A 12,493-nucleotide genomic window follows, 5' to 3' on the forward strand; every position below is an offset into this window, starting at 1 on the left:
TTAAAGGCGTGCGCCACCACCGCCCGGCTGGCAAAAAATATTCTAAAGGCACTGTGAACTGTCTGATACTGTGATTTTTGGTTGCCCTGGCTTTTGTGTTTTGCAAAGTTCTGCCCTATGGGTCCACACTTCCTTGTAACTTGCTGAGTTTGTTGTTTTTGATAGGCACGGGATGGTTACTCTGGTGTTCTTGAGCTATGACTGGAATAATAAAGAATTAGGAGTAATGTCCGCTAATTTTTAATGGTAAAAAAGATAAGCAGTGAGTGGCCTGAGAAAGCCAGAATGCTCAAATGAGGACATAGTGTCTTAAGTGCACACATTTTACTTTGCTTTCTCGATAGAATGAAAGCAGTTGAAATATTTTCCTCAGTTATTGCCTTTTTGTCTGCTCGTATGAATTTTCTAATAAATCTCTAGTCATGTGACCCTGCCACGGCTGAAAAATACATTAAGCTTTTATCTTAAAGTTTCAGAGTCGGGATTTATCTATTTAATTTATTGTTTGTAACAACATGGTACTTCTTTAGAACATTAATATCAAAAAGATTAATAATACAAAGTAGTGATTTATTATTTTGAAAGCTATGGTGTACTTGTATTGATGAGCTTGTTATATGTAATCATGCTAATGCCTGTCAGCATGCCTTTTTCCTTAAAAATAAATAAATCATATTCAAATCACAGCACATGGCAGAGGGACAGTGATTAGATTTCCAGGGTTCTAAGTGTTTGTCTTGTTTCTTCAGCTTTTTTTTTTCTTTCCCTGCTATGAGAGAAACAAGCAGAACAAGTCATTGCTTTGAAAAATAGAGATTTCAGTGAGGTGTCATTTTTGCATGGTGACTTAGTCTGGGATTCCCCACAGTCAACCCTGAGGTGAAGATTCTTAAGTAAGTGATTTGTTCCTGAGGTCTTCCCAGGAGAAATCAGTGAGGGAAGCAAGACTGGGAAAGAAAAGAGATGCAAAGCTGCAGTAAAGTCCTTCTGAGGGTACAGCCCTCCCTAAGAGAGTCTCAGGTAAGAGTAACCGGAGGCAAAAGCACGCCCAGATTCCTAAGTGATGCTCAGGATTAGAGCAGAGCTGCTGAGATCTGGGAAGGGTGCTGTGTCTATTATAGTGTTTCAGACTAAGGTCTTCAAGCTGTGGTGAGTCCCAACCATAAAATTACTTCACTGCTATTTCATAACTACAATTTTGCTACTGTTTTGAATCCTAATGTAAACATCTGATGGCAGGATATCTGATATGTGACCCCCGTGGGGGGATGCGATCTACAAGTTGAGAACCACTGGACTGTTTTTCTCTGTGAAGCATTTCAAGCCAAGGTACCTTCCCTTGCCCGTGTCAGCATAAATGAAGATAGCGTTTGCAAATTTAGATCCCACCTAAGCTGCAAAATACCTGAATGAGAGCTTAACCTAAAGACTGGGCAAATTATGGCTGTTGGGGGGGCAGAAACAGGAAATGTCTTGAGTACGAAAGTGGTGTTTTAGATACAAATAAACAAAAAGAGACGTGAAGGAATTAAACCAAACATTAAAAGACTGCATGGGTAGATCCTATTGAGACTAGAATAAATAATCTGAAATGAAAGCCTAGGAAAGGGAAGACTTTTTCTGAGAATGAAGGGTGTGACCCACAAACTAAAAGGAATGTGATCTAATGGTCTGGCCAAGTTTATAAATTATATATATATATATATATATATATATATATATATATATGGGATGGAAGTGTTCTTAGAGAAGACCCTTAAGAATGGCTGTCTCAACCCCTTTGGAAATCAAGATAGTGGTTTCTCAGAAAATTGATAATCAATCTATCTCAAGACCTAGCTTTAACACTCTTGGGTATATGCCCAAAGGATGCTTGATCATACCACAAGGATACTTGCTCAACTGTGTTCAACACAGAACTATTTTTAATAGCCTGGAAACAACCTAGATATCCCTCAACTGAAGAATGGATTTTAAAAAGTGATATATTCACACACTGGAGGATCACTCAGCTATTAAAAACAATGACATCATGAAATTTGAAGGCAAATGGATGGACCTAGAAAAAAAAATCATCCTGAGTGAGGTAACATAGACCCAGAAAGACAAACATGGTATGTACTCACTTATAAGTGGATATTAGCTGCAAACTAAAGGATAGCCAGGCTACAATCCACATCCCCAGAGAAGCTAGGTAACAAGGAGGGCTCAGGCAGGTATGCATGGATCTCCCAGGGAAGAGGAAAGAGAAGATATCTCATGGGTAGACTTGGGGCTGGTGGGATGAGAACAGGGGTTTGTGGAGGGGGAAGACTACTGAAAGAGAGGACTAGAAAGTGGGGAGGCACTTCAGGGTCAGGCAGAAACCTGGTACAAGGGAAACTCTAAGGAATCTATAAGGATGACCCCAGGTAAGATTTCCAGAAATAGTGGACACATAGCCTGAACTGGCCATCTCCTGTGACCAGACAAGATTTCCAGTGGAGGAACTGGGACACCCACCCAGTCACAGAACCTTTGGCGTACAGTCAATCCTACGCACGGATGTGCTGGGGTAAGGATGGCACAGAGATTGTGGGAGTGGCCCACCAATGACTAGTCCCACCTGAGACCCATGCCACAAGAGTGTGCTCTCCCCTGACACTGCCTGGAGTGCCAGGTCCCAGAGGCTGGATGGCCCAGAGACCTAGGATAGAACCAAACAGGATTGGAGAGGAAAGAGAGTGGGCAACGGAAGGAGGCTACCCCTAATGCTTTGGCTGTCTCTTGGGAACCTATTCCTCATACTGGGTTGTCTTGCTCAGCCTTAAAACAAGGGGAGGAACTTAGTCTTCCTGCAGCCTGATAAACCATACTTTGTTGATACCCGTGTGAGGCTTGCCTTTTTCTGAACAGAAACAGAAGAGGAATGGATTGGGGGTAGGGGGAGAAAGAGAGGAAACTGCAGTCTGGACATAAAATAAATAAATGTAATAAAAAAGAAAGAAAAAGAAAAAAATGGATATACCATGATCAAGTGAAGAGAAAATATGTTCACCCAAGTAGATGTGCTGATCTATGGCTACATCTGTGCAAGAGCTACTTAAATCTGGCCATAGAAGACAAAGCAACCTTACAAGTTGTAAGTTGCTATGTTTCCTATTTAAAATATACAAAGGACCACAGATTGAAGGAGCAACCATGATGAAAACACCTTGGGGAAGCTCCTCTTCAAGGATTGTATATGTCAATTCTATATAAAATAATTCTGAGAGAATAAGACATAATAGCAGCTGAAGCAGAGGCTATATTTACTTACTTTGGAAAATGTACATGGACATTTATCTCAGATTGTCGGCATGCTATCACCGCCTCTAAACTGCCTTGTGCTGTGTGAATGAACAGTGCTGGCAAATTTCCATAATTTAAGTGTTTTATTCAAATTTTGACATTATTTTTTATGCCAGAGGGTCCTAGGTAAAAAAACCTTTTAAAAAGTATTTATCACACAAACTCTGGGTTTGCTTTTGAACCACATCATCTCATTAATTAAAAGGTTGAAATCTCATTACTTCGTGTCTGTCTTTCTTGGATTATGTAAAACGGCAACCCTGTTATTACCAAATCATATGCTACTTTTCTTTTTCTAAAGAGCTAGAGCTTAAAGGCAACATTACGGAAAATAAAAAGCAGTGTGTGGCATCATATTCTTAGCTGTGTGTTAATGCATCTATTCTACTAGAAGCATTTGCTCCAACTTTTATTTTTCTTGGTCTTGGTTGTAGTTCATTAGCACTAAAGAGAAGGTGTAGCTAATGTAATAGAGAAAACCAGATTTTATTTGATATTTCCCAATTTATCAACAAACAACAAAAATGATGCTGTTAGAAATGCATTATATATTCAAATAACATGAGTTGTTTGTGACAGGCACATACCATTTAGTTTCTGATCATTAGCTTTGGTAATCATTAGCTTGGTTAATGAAAAATAAAATATTTACAATACTGAATGAACAACTGAAAAACGAGCAACTCACTAATGAAAATTACACACACTCCTGATTCATAGACTGTCGGTCTGCTAGTCCCAAATTGTGTTAGCACGCGCCTTTTGCGACTTTTATGGGTGGACAGTGACTTCTGTGTGTGGTTAAGGCGATAAGAGTTTCAGTGGCATCTCCTGGGTGAACTTTGAAAGGTTTCCAAGCAATGTCTATAAAGCACATTCCATTTTCCTTAACCAAAAATGGCTTTCAGATGCTGACCCTCATGTAATGTTACCTGTGTTTTTCAGCGCTCCTCAGTTTTAACCATAAATTTTCTTTCTCTAGCCAAATTTATTTTATGTTTATAGTCTATAAAAATAACATAGACAAAAATATTACTGCTCACTGTCGGTAAGTTGAAGTTTGCTTTCAGAGTCATTTCCTGTGGTACCAGGCAGATGCACTAGGACTCTGAGCTCCACCTCTGCCCCTGCTGAGGTGTGTGATAATATCTTAGGCAAGGTTCGTCTAAGCCGGCCTTTGCCTAACTTTAAGTCAGAGATAATAATATCCACCTTTGTTCTCCTGGCTCTGTCCACCAACTGTGTCATCTGCTGCAGAGGAATACCGTGAAGGGCAAAACAATCAGAGTGAACAGTTCATTTTAAATCATGAATCGAAAATTAAAAACGTTTTTATATTCAAATACTATGTTTAGTTTTAAGAGAAATGCTCAAAATGCCTTCCAAAGTGGATATAGTATATCCCCAGTCCAGGTGACAGTGACTAGGTGCTCCTGTGAGCCAGCAGTTTTGACACTTTGAGCTGTCAGTGTATTCTGTTTGTGTATTTAATTTAGTTTAATATATTTTGAAATTTTCATACTTGAATACTATATTTGCATCATTTCCACCACTTCCTTATCTACCTCTAGATCCTCAAGTGCCCCTTTCAATACCTCTCAGATTCATTGCCTCTTCTCTAAATTGGTTGTTATATAATAAAAATACATTGACCAAAATTGCTGTCACAGAACTAATGAAATAATAAAAATTTATTAAAATAAGTTATTCCATATGATAGTATTAATAAAAATTAGTTTTTCTGGTGTGACTATCTTATGAGAACTAGAAGAACAAGAGAGAATCGTGTGTGTGTATGTGTGTGTATAAAATATAAACAAACTGGGTCTATTTAATGTTCCTCATATGTATATGGGTTTAGGGATGATCACTTGGGTTAGATAACCCAACTGTGAGGGTCGTCCCTGGAAAAGCAGAAATTTCTCTTTCTCAGGAGTCAATAATTATCTGTAACTTTAATAATACTGATATAAATACAGAAATATGTGCATCTATAAAATGCATGAGCATGGGAGCTCCACCTTGAGAGACCCATATAAAAGACCAGTCATCAGCAGCATATGACTGAAGATCTAAAGATGAAGAGGCAGAGACAGGAAGATCCCTGGTGCTAACTGGATGGCAAAACTGGCCAACCTGGGAAACTCCAGAACAATGAGCAAACTTGTCTCAAATAAAAAACTGAATGGTGCAGGAAAAATGGCATCTAAGGCTTTCCTCTGAACTTTACCTCGACATGCACATATGAATCTGTGCATGTATGTGCACGCACACACACACACACACACACACACGCACGCACGCACGTGCTCATGCATGTGCACACAGATACTGGTTTGTTGATCTAGAAATTTAACACAGAAGCAGTGTATATAAACAAAATGCTACTCTTTCATTCAGTATATTACCAAGGTGTTTAGAGATAATATCAGAAAGATGTATGTGTGTCTGAACATTTAATCTTGATTTACAGGCTGGATGGATAATTTTGAGTATTCTAAACTATAAGTTCTATATTTGTAACATAATTCAAGGGAATGATGTATCTGGAGGTTTATCTCCCAACTGCCAGTTTACAAACAAACACTGAGGCTTATATTAATTATATAAAACAATAATATCTACCTTAAACCTCTTTTTGAGAGCTAAAGTAATAATGTATGCCATTTGTCAAAGCAGTCATAGCGTGTTCACTCAGAACATTGCTGCTGCTTACTGTTGTTCCATATACACCGTGTTTTGGAAAATAGCACTACTAGTCAATTGCCTGCAAGAGATCTGGTCTAAAGATAGTTTGTACAAGTTACTTACATTGGCCATGAAAGCATCTTTAATGGCTGTCATGACTGGCTCTAATACATGCAATCTGGAACCTCGTTGTTATTAAAATAAGGCTTTCAAGAACATGCCAGTCTCTTCACATTGGTTAACTCTAATTCACCCATGGGGTATATCTATTGCAAGTTAATTTGTGAGGCAGTAATTGCAGGTTCTTTCTTCCCACTGTTTCCTTGCATTTATTGCCTGGTTCTGATCATTAGGTAGTAACACCTAGCAGGCTCAGGATGGATGCTGCTGAGAATGAAGAACTCCCGTTCTAGTTTTGAGCTTCACACTAGGATTTTTAAAGTCCACAATAGAAATAATATCTAGAAATCATAGCTATAGAAGATTGTAACTTTTGAGAGAGGAAAAATTTGCTGAGTCACTCAGATAAAAGTTGGCAAGCACATCCAATGGCAGAATTGAATAGAGGAGAAAAGGCTTTGTGATTGGGCGTGTATATGTAGTGTTTTGGAAAATCATACAACTAGTCAAGTAACTAGAAGAGGCATGGTCAAAAATAGAACATTTGCCTTGACCATGGCTAAAGCAAGCAACTACAGGTATAGCACAACTAGAAGACGATGTTTGAACAGCTAAAGTAGATTACACTTCTGCAGAGGCCAGAGAGGTCAGACAATGGCACTTGACCCAGAAACACACCCCCTCACCCCGCGGACAAAACAACTTAGGTTCCCCAGGAACTTGGAGCATGTCTAAAGAGAAGAAAATAATTCCAAAATGGGTGTTTCTCCAGAAGAGTTTGAAATCCAAGTCTCTGTGAGAAAGACACTGTCACAGTTTGGCTAGGACTTAAATGTGTTTCCAGAGAGCTCATGTGTTGAGCTTGGTCCTCGCTGCGGTGCTACTGAGGTGGTCCAGACTTTAAGAGACAAGGTCTAGTGCTGGGCCCTTGCCTCTTTAGTGATATACCCTCAGAAGACAGCAATACAGTTATCCAAGGGCCCCAATTAGTCCCCAGTAGCTCCTTGACTTGATATTTGACACTGTAATCTGTCATTCTGTATGTGTCCCCACAACCATGCCACCCACTGTGAGGAATCCATGGCCACAGCAGGAACTGTGCTGTTTGGACTTTCAGTTACAAATACTGTTAGCTAAATGAGCTTTTTTTCTTTAGAAGTGCCCAGATTCAGGAATTTCATTATAATAACAGTGAATAGCCAAACAGAATACTAGTTCCATATGTATTATATAACAATAAAAAAAAACACAATTCCCTGACTGTAGACTTTATTATTTGTTGAAATATCAGTTTTACTATACTTCAAATTTTAGGGATATTTTAGTTTGGTTGGTGTTCTGGCTTACTTGCTGTTGCTGTAATAAGCAGCAGAACAAAAAGCAACTTGGAATTAAAGGGTTTACTTTCTTTTACATCATGAAGGGAAGTTAGGGCAGAAACTCAAGGAGGAAGCCTGGAGACAGGAAGTGAAGCAGAAGCCATAGAGGAACACTGCTATGCTGGTTTGCTGTCTGTGGCTTGCTTAGCCTGCTTTCTTATCCCTCTCAGGACCACCTACCCAGGGGTGGGACTGTCCACAGTGGGCTCAGCCCTCCTATACCAATCATTAATCAAGAAAATGATACATAGGCTTGCCTACAGGGCAATCTGATGGAGGCATTTTCTCAATTGAGTTTTCCTCTTTCCAGATGGTTCTGGCTTGTGTCAAGTTGGCAAAAAAAAAAAAAAAAAAAAAAAAAAAACACAAACAAAAACAACCAATAGGGTCAACTCTTTAGTTTGTTCGTTTGAAACCAAGTCCCATACTGAAGCCAGGTTGGCCTGAAATGCACAGTGTGGCCCAGAATGGCCTGGAATTCCTGTACTACCCCTGCCTCAAGCCTCTCTTAGTGCTGGGACTACAGGCTGAGATACCATACCCAATTGCTATTCCATCTTGATTGCTATACAAGCCCCCATTATCTGAAATCATTTTAATGAATAAAAAGAACATGTCTTTCATATAACCTATCATAAAATTGAAACTAACTGAATGTATCATTATAAAAAATATGCTGATCATTGTTTTCTTCGATATGACACCTCATCTCAAGTGGCTTTAATTTATTTGCTTTATATATTCATTTAAAAATAAAGCTTCAAATGCATAACTGGAGAGTTCTAGTTTGACTGAACTTGAACTCAGGTCTCAAATCATAATGATTATGGTTATCTCCAAGAAGCCCTGGCTTGACTCCTTACTCTCCTGCATAGTTTCCCAGCAGAGTATAGATAAACACCACCACCACCAACATAAAGGTGCTATGCCCAGCTGTAAGACTAGGTACGGCACCTTCAGCAGCAGGAATATGTCCGATGTTGATGCTAGCTTAAAGTAAAACTAGGAGCCATGTGGCTTAGAAGAAAGCCACTCTTTTAAATGCTCTTTGCTCTGACCCTTCATGGGGATTCACTGGTCTTGTAGGCACTCTTGGCTGTGCTTCCAGTGTGTTCCATGTGATGGCTAGGGTGGATGGTCAGCTTAACAGGAGTTAGAACCACCTGGAGGATAGACTGCTGAGCATGTCTAAAGGGTTATCTTGATTACTTTAAGGTGAGAGCACCCACCCACTGTGGCTGAGCCTGTTCCTGGGCAGGGCATCCTGTAGACAGGAGTGCTTGCATGCATGCATGCATTGTTCTTCTGATGCTGGAAGTAATGCAATCAGCTGCGTGACATTCCTGATGCCCTGACTTCCTTGCCATGAGGAACTGTGACCTGGAAGTATAGATTAAAATTAGTGTTTTCTCCTCTCAGTTGTTTTTGTCAGGATTTTTTATCAGGGCAATAGGAAACAAACTTCCAAGAATCCTCAATAAAGCATACTCTGCCACCTAAGACTGTCTTGACTCGGGAATTTCTTAGCACCTTTTGCCTGTATTTGATCTTTCACACTGCATTTTCCTGAAACCATAACTCAAGCTGCTAATGATCACAATGATAAACTTAAAAGGAGATGAGAAAATTAGAACTTTTCACATGCATGTTGTGCTAACATATAACTGACGTGCAGCATATAGTTCAACCCTGTCTCAAGCTAAGCACAGTGAGGGCCCCCACAGCCTGCAAGCTTAACCATTTCTATTTGGAGTAGTACTTCTGAGTCATGGAGCAAAGCGGATTGTGTTACAGAAATGGCCATGTGCCGTGTTAACTGTAGTAAGCCACGCTAAGTCACACTAAGACTATTAACACCAGCCATATGAGATTACTAATATCAGGTTTTCTATCAACTACACAACTCACTGAATGTTAGGCATATAGGAAGTGAGAAATAAATTTAAAATATCTTCTCAATGTTGCTTCTTAAAAATTATTTAATCCTACAAGTGAATATTTTAAAACTGCATCTTTAAGTAATTAATATTTTATTTTTACTTCTCTGTAGTTGTGATCCATAGAGCATGAAGAAGAGCAATTTTATCTTGAGAGGTGTTTTCATATTCAATTTATTGCTTCTGACAAAAAATTTGCCTTTCAATGTGGAAAAGTACCTCTTTGAAGAGCTTTATTGTATGCCTACCTTATATGATGCTGTAGTTTTATTCTAGGTGCAATATAGGAATAAAGAATTTATAGACTGAAGAGTAAACACAAATCTTATGGATTGTAACACTCTAAAATATGTTATTTAATAACAAATAAAAATGATTGCTACCTTCTGGAGAAAAGAGGAAATATAATAAAACAGTTGATGCATTAAACATATAATTAAATTATCATGAATATTAATATTCATGGGATACTGCAAAGACAGTTGTAAAATAATCTAATAAAAAATTTGAAACAGCCGGGCGGTGGTGGCGCACGCCTTTAATCCCAGCACTCGGGAGGCAGAGGCAGGCGGATCTCTGGGAGTTTGAGACCAGCCTGGTCTACAAGAGCTAGTTCCAGGACAGGCTCTAGAAACTACAGGGAAACCCTGTCTCGAAAAACCAAAAAAAAAAAAAAAAAAGTTTGAAACAACTATTTTTAAGTATCTGAACAATTCATTGAAAATTCAGCTGTTTCTTTTAAATTTTTACTTTGTAGGGTAGTGAGTCCAACATGGTTACAAGCAGGCATTCAGGAGCGAAATGACTATTTGAATGTGCACACCTACTCTTCTGCTAACTTCCTGTAAGCACTGCTGCTGTCTACCTAGTGCTGTGCACTATAGACTGGGAGGCACTTTAACCAACAGCTACCCGGTTGAAACAAAAAGAAAGAAGAGGAAGAAAAAGAGAAAGAAAATATCGGTCATTGAGACAGGCCTCTGTCTCCACTGGGTGCTGATTCTCAAAAGATCGAAGGATCTTCACAGTGTTCTTTCCTACTATGCTGTCGGTCTGTTCTGTATTTCATGGGCTTCTTTTACTCCGAGGCGTTTTCTTAACTCAGATGCAGTTTGTTCTAGTTGTTGGATGTTCCATTGCCAATTCCTCCTATTTAACTGAATCTTGTTCACCTGACAACGCAAACGCTTAAGAATTGCATCATATCTCTTATGTTGTACCTGTTGAAAGACAGTACACATCAACAGTGCTTGTGAGCACACACAGTCAGGAGTTAGTAACAGATGCTCTGACTTCTCTGGAGGGAAGCACTCAATTAGAAATCATTCATTGAAATAATCAACACAAACAAGAATTACGTAAGTATTCAACATGTTGCTAGTGCCGAAAGTTTTCTATGTAAAATGACCATCATAACTTATATTGTGGACATTATTATTGTTGTTGTTATTATTATTATTATTAGTGTGTGTGTGTGTGTGTGTGTGTGTGTGTGTAATTTGAACACAATTTCAAAGTTCACAAACAGTGGTGCTTGGGATTTGAACCCAAATTAGCCATCCAGGATGGAACACCCTCTGCTTGTCAAGGCACTTACCCAGTGTTAAGTAAATGTGGTCTGAAGGTGCCTCTTTATTGAGTCCTATCTGATGGACTGCAGTCTTAGTATCTAAACTGGGCGCTTACTAGCATGTATTTGTAACACAGCCGACTCTCAGCAGATCACAGCAGCCATGTCTCAGTAGCTCCCAGCTGCCAGCTGGAAAGACCACGCTCATTATGAGCTGTGACCAGTGGAGCTGCTTCTGGATCTCACTTCCACTTACTGTCCAGAAATGCTGCCCACACCACTGACAGCTTCTCAACCTCTTCAGACTCTGATGACTTACCAATTCACGAATCATTCGTTGTTCTAGTACACTCAGTTGAATTTAATTGTTCTAATGTCTTCTACCACTAATTAAAAGAAATGGTTCTGTTTTTTATATCTAGTGGCTCACTGAAACACACACATACACACACACACACACACACACACACACACACACACACGGATCCAAAAGATCTAAGACAGTGGTTCTCAACCTTCCTTATCCCTTTAATACAGTTCCTCATGTTGTGGTGACCCCCAACCATAAAATTATTTTTGTTGCTACTTCATACCAGTGATTCTGCTACTGTTACAAATTGCAATGCAAATCTCTATGTTTTATGGTGGTCCTAAGTAACCCCTGTGAAAGGGTCACTGAGAGTAGAAACCCACAGGTTGAGAACCGCTGATGTAAGAGCTGATGTGGTCTATTACCTTGCCACTAAGTAATTCGGTAAATTTATTCGGAGCCAGACGTTGACACACTGCCAGGTAATAAAGTGGTGGAGATTACAAGCGTGCAGCGTCTGGCCACAAGGAGGTAAAATGTTTTATCCATTTATCTGCAAATTTCACAATTTCATTTTTTAAAAGGCTGAATGGAATTCAGTATATGTACTACAATTTCATTACACATTCATAAGCAGGAGAATATTTCGGTTGTTTCTAATCCTAGGTATTTATTATGAATAGAGCAGCAGTGAGCATGGTAAGAAAGTATCTCTGAAGTAGGATGTTGAGTCCTTTGGACACATGATGCGAGTTACAGCAAGGTCACAAGGTAGATCTACCTTTAGCTTTCTGAAACTTAGACACACTGATTCCCACAGTGGCTGCACAGGCTTGTAACCTCAGCAACAGTAGATGAGCTTCTCCTCACATCCTCACCAGCACCATTGTTAGTTGCTTCCTTGAGTTCAGTCATGTGGAGCAGGGTATGAAATCTTGAAGTACTTTTAATTTGCATCTCCTTAATTGCTAAGGCTACTGAACACTTTTAAAGATGCTTCTTAACAAATTTTCTGTCTTATTCTGAGAACTTTTTAATTGGGTAATTTGTTTTCTTGACTGCTTTTTGAATTCTTTGTATATTCTGATTAGCAATCACTTATTAGATGTATAGTTGGCAAGGATTCTATCGTATCAAATGCATATGAATTTGAAGGTAA

General features: G+C 39.1%; 1 protein-coding gene across 6 annotated transcripts in view; it reads right to left on the reverse strand.

Moving 5' to 3' along the window:
- Positions 1-10,146: 10,146 nt before the first annotated feature.
- Positions 10,147-12,493, reverse strand: part of Ccdc122 (coiled-coil domain containing 122) — a 37,248-nt gene continuing 34,901 nt past the window's right edge. For all 6 annotated transcript variants that reach the window (XM_038310164.1, XM_038310161.1, XM_038310165.1 and 3 more), the window contains one exon: positions 10,147-10,674. In XM_038310164.1, the coding sequence (XP_038166092.1) occupies positions 10,495-10,674 (180 nt within the window). In that variant the 3' untranslated portion in view covers positions 10,147-10,494. The remainder of the gene's footprint in view (positions 10,675-12,493) is intronic.

This window comes from Arvicola amphibius, chromosome 13 (genome assembly GCF_903992535.2).
Source record: "Arvicola amphibius chromosome 13, mArvAmp1.2, whole genome shotgun sequence".
Taxonomy (NCBI): domain Eukaryota; kingdom Metazoa; phylum Chordata; class Mammalia; order Rodentia; family Cricetidae; genus Arvicola; species Arvicola amphibius.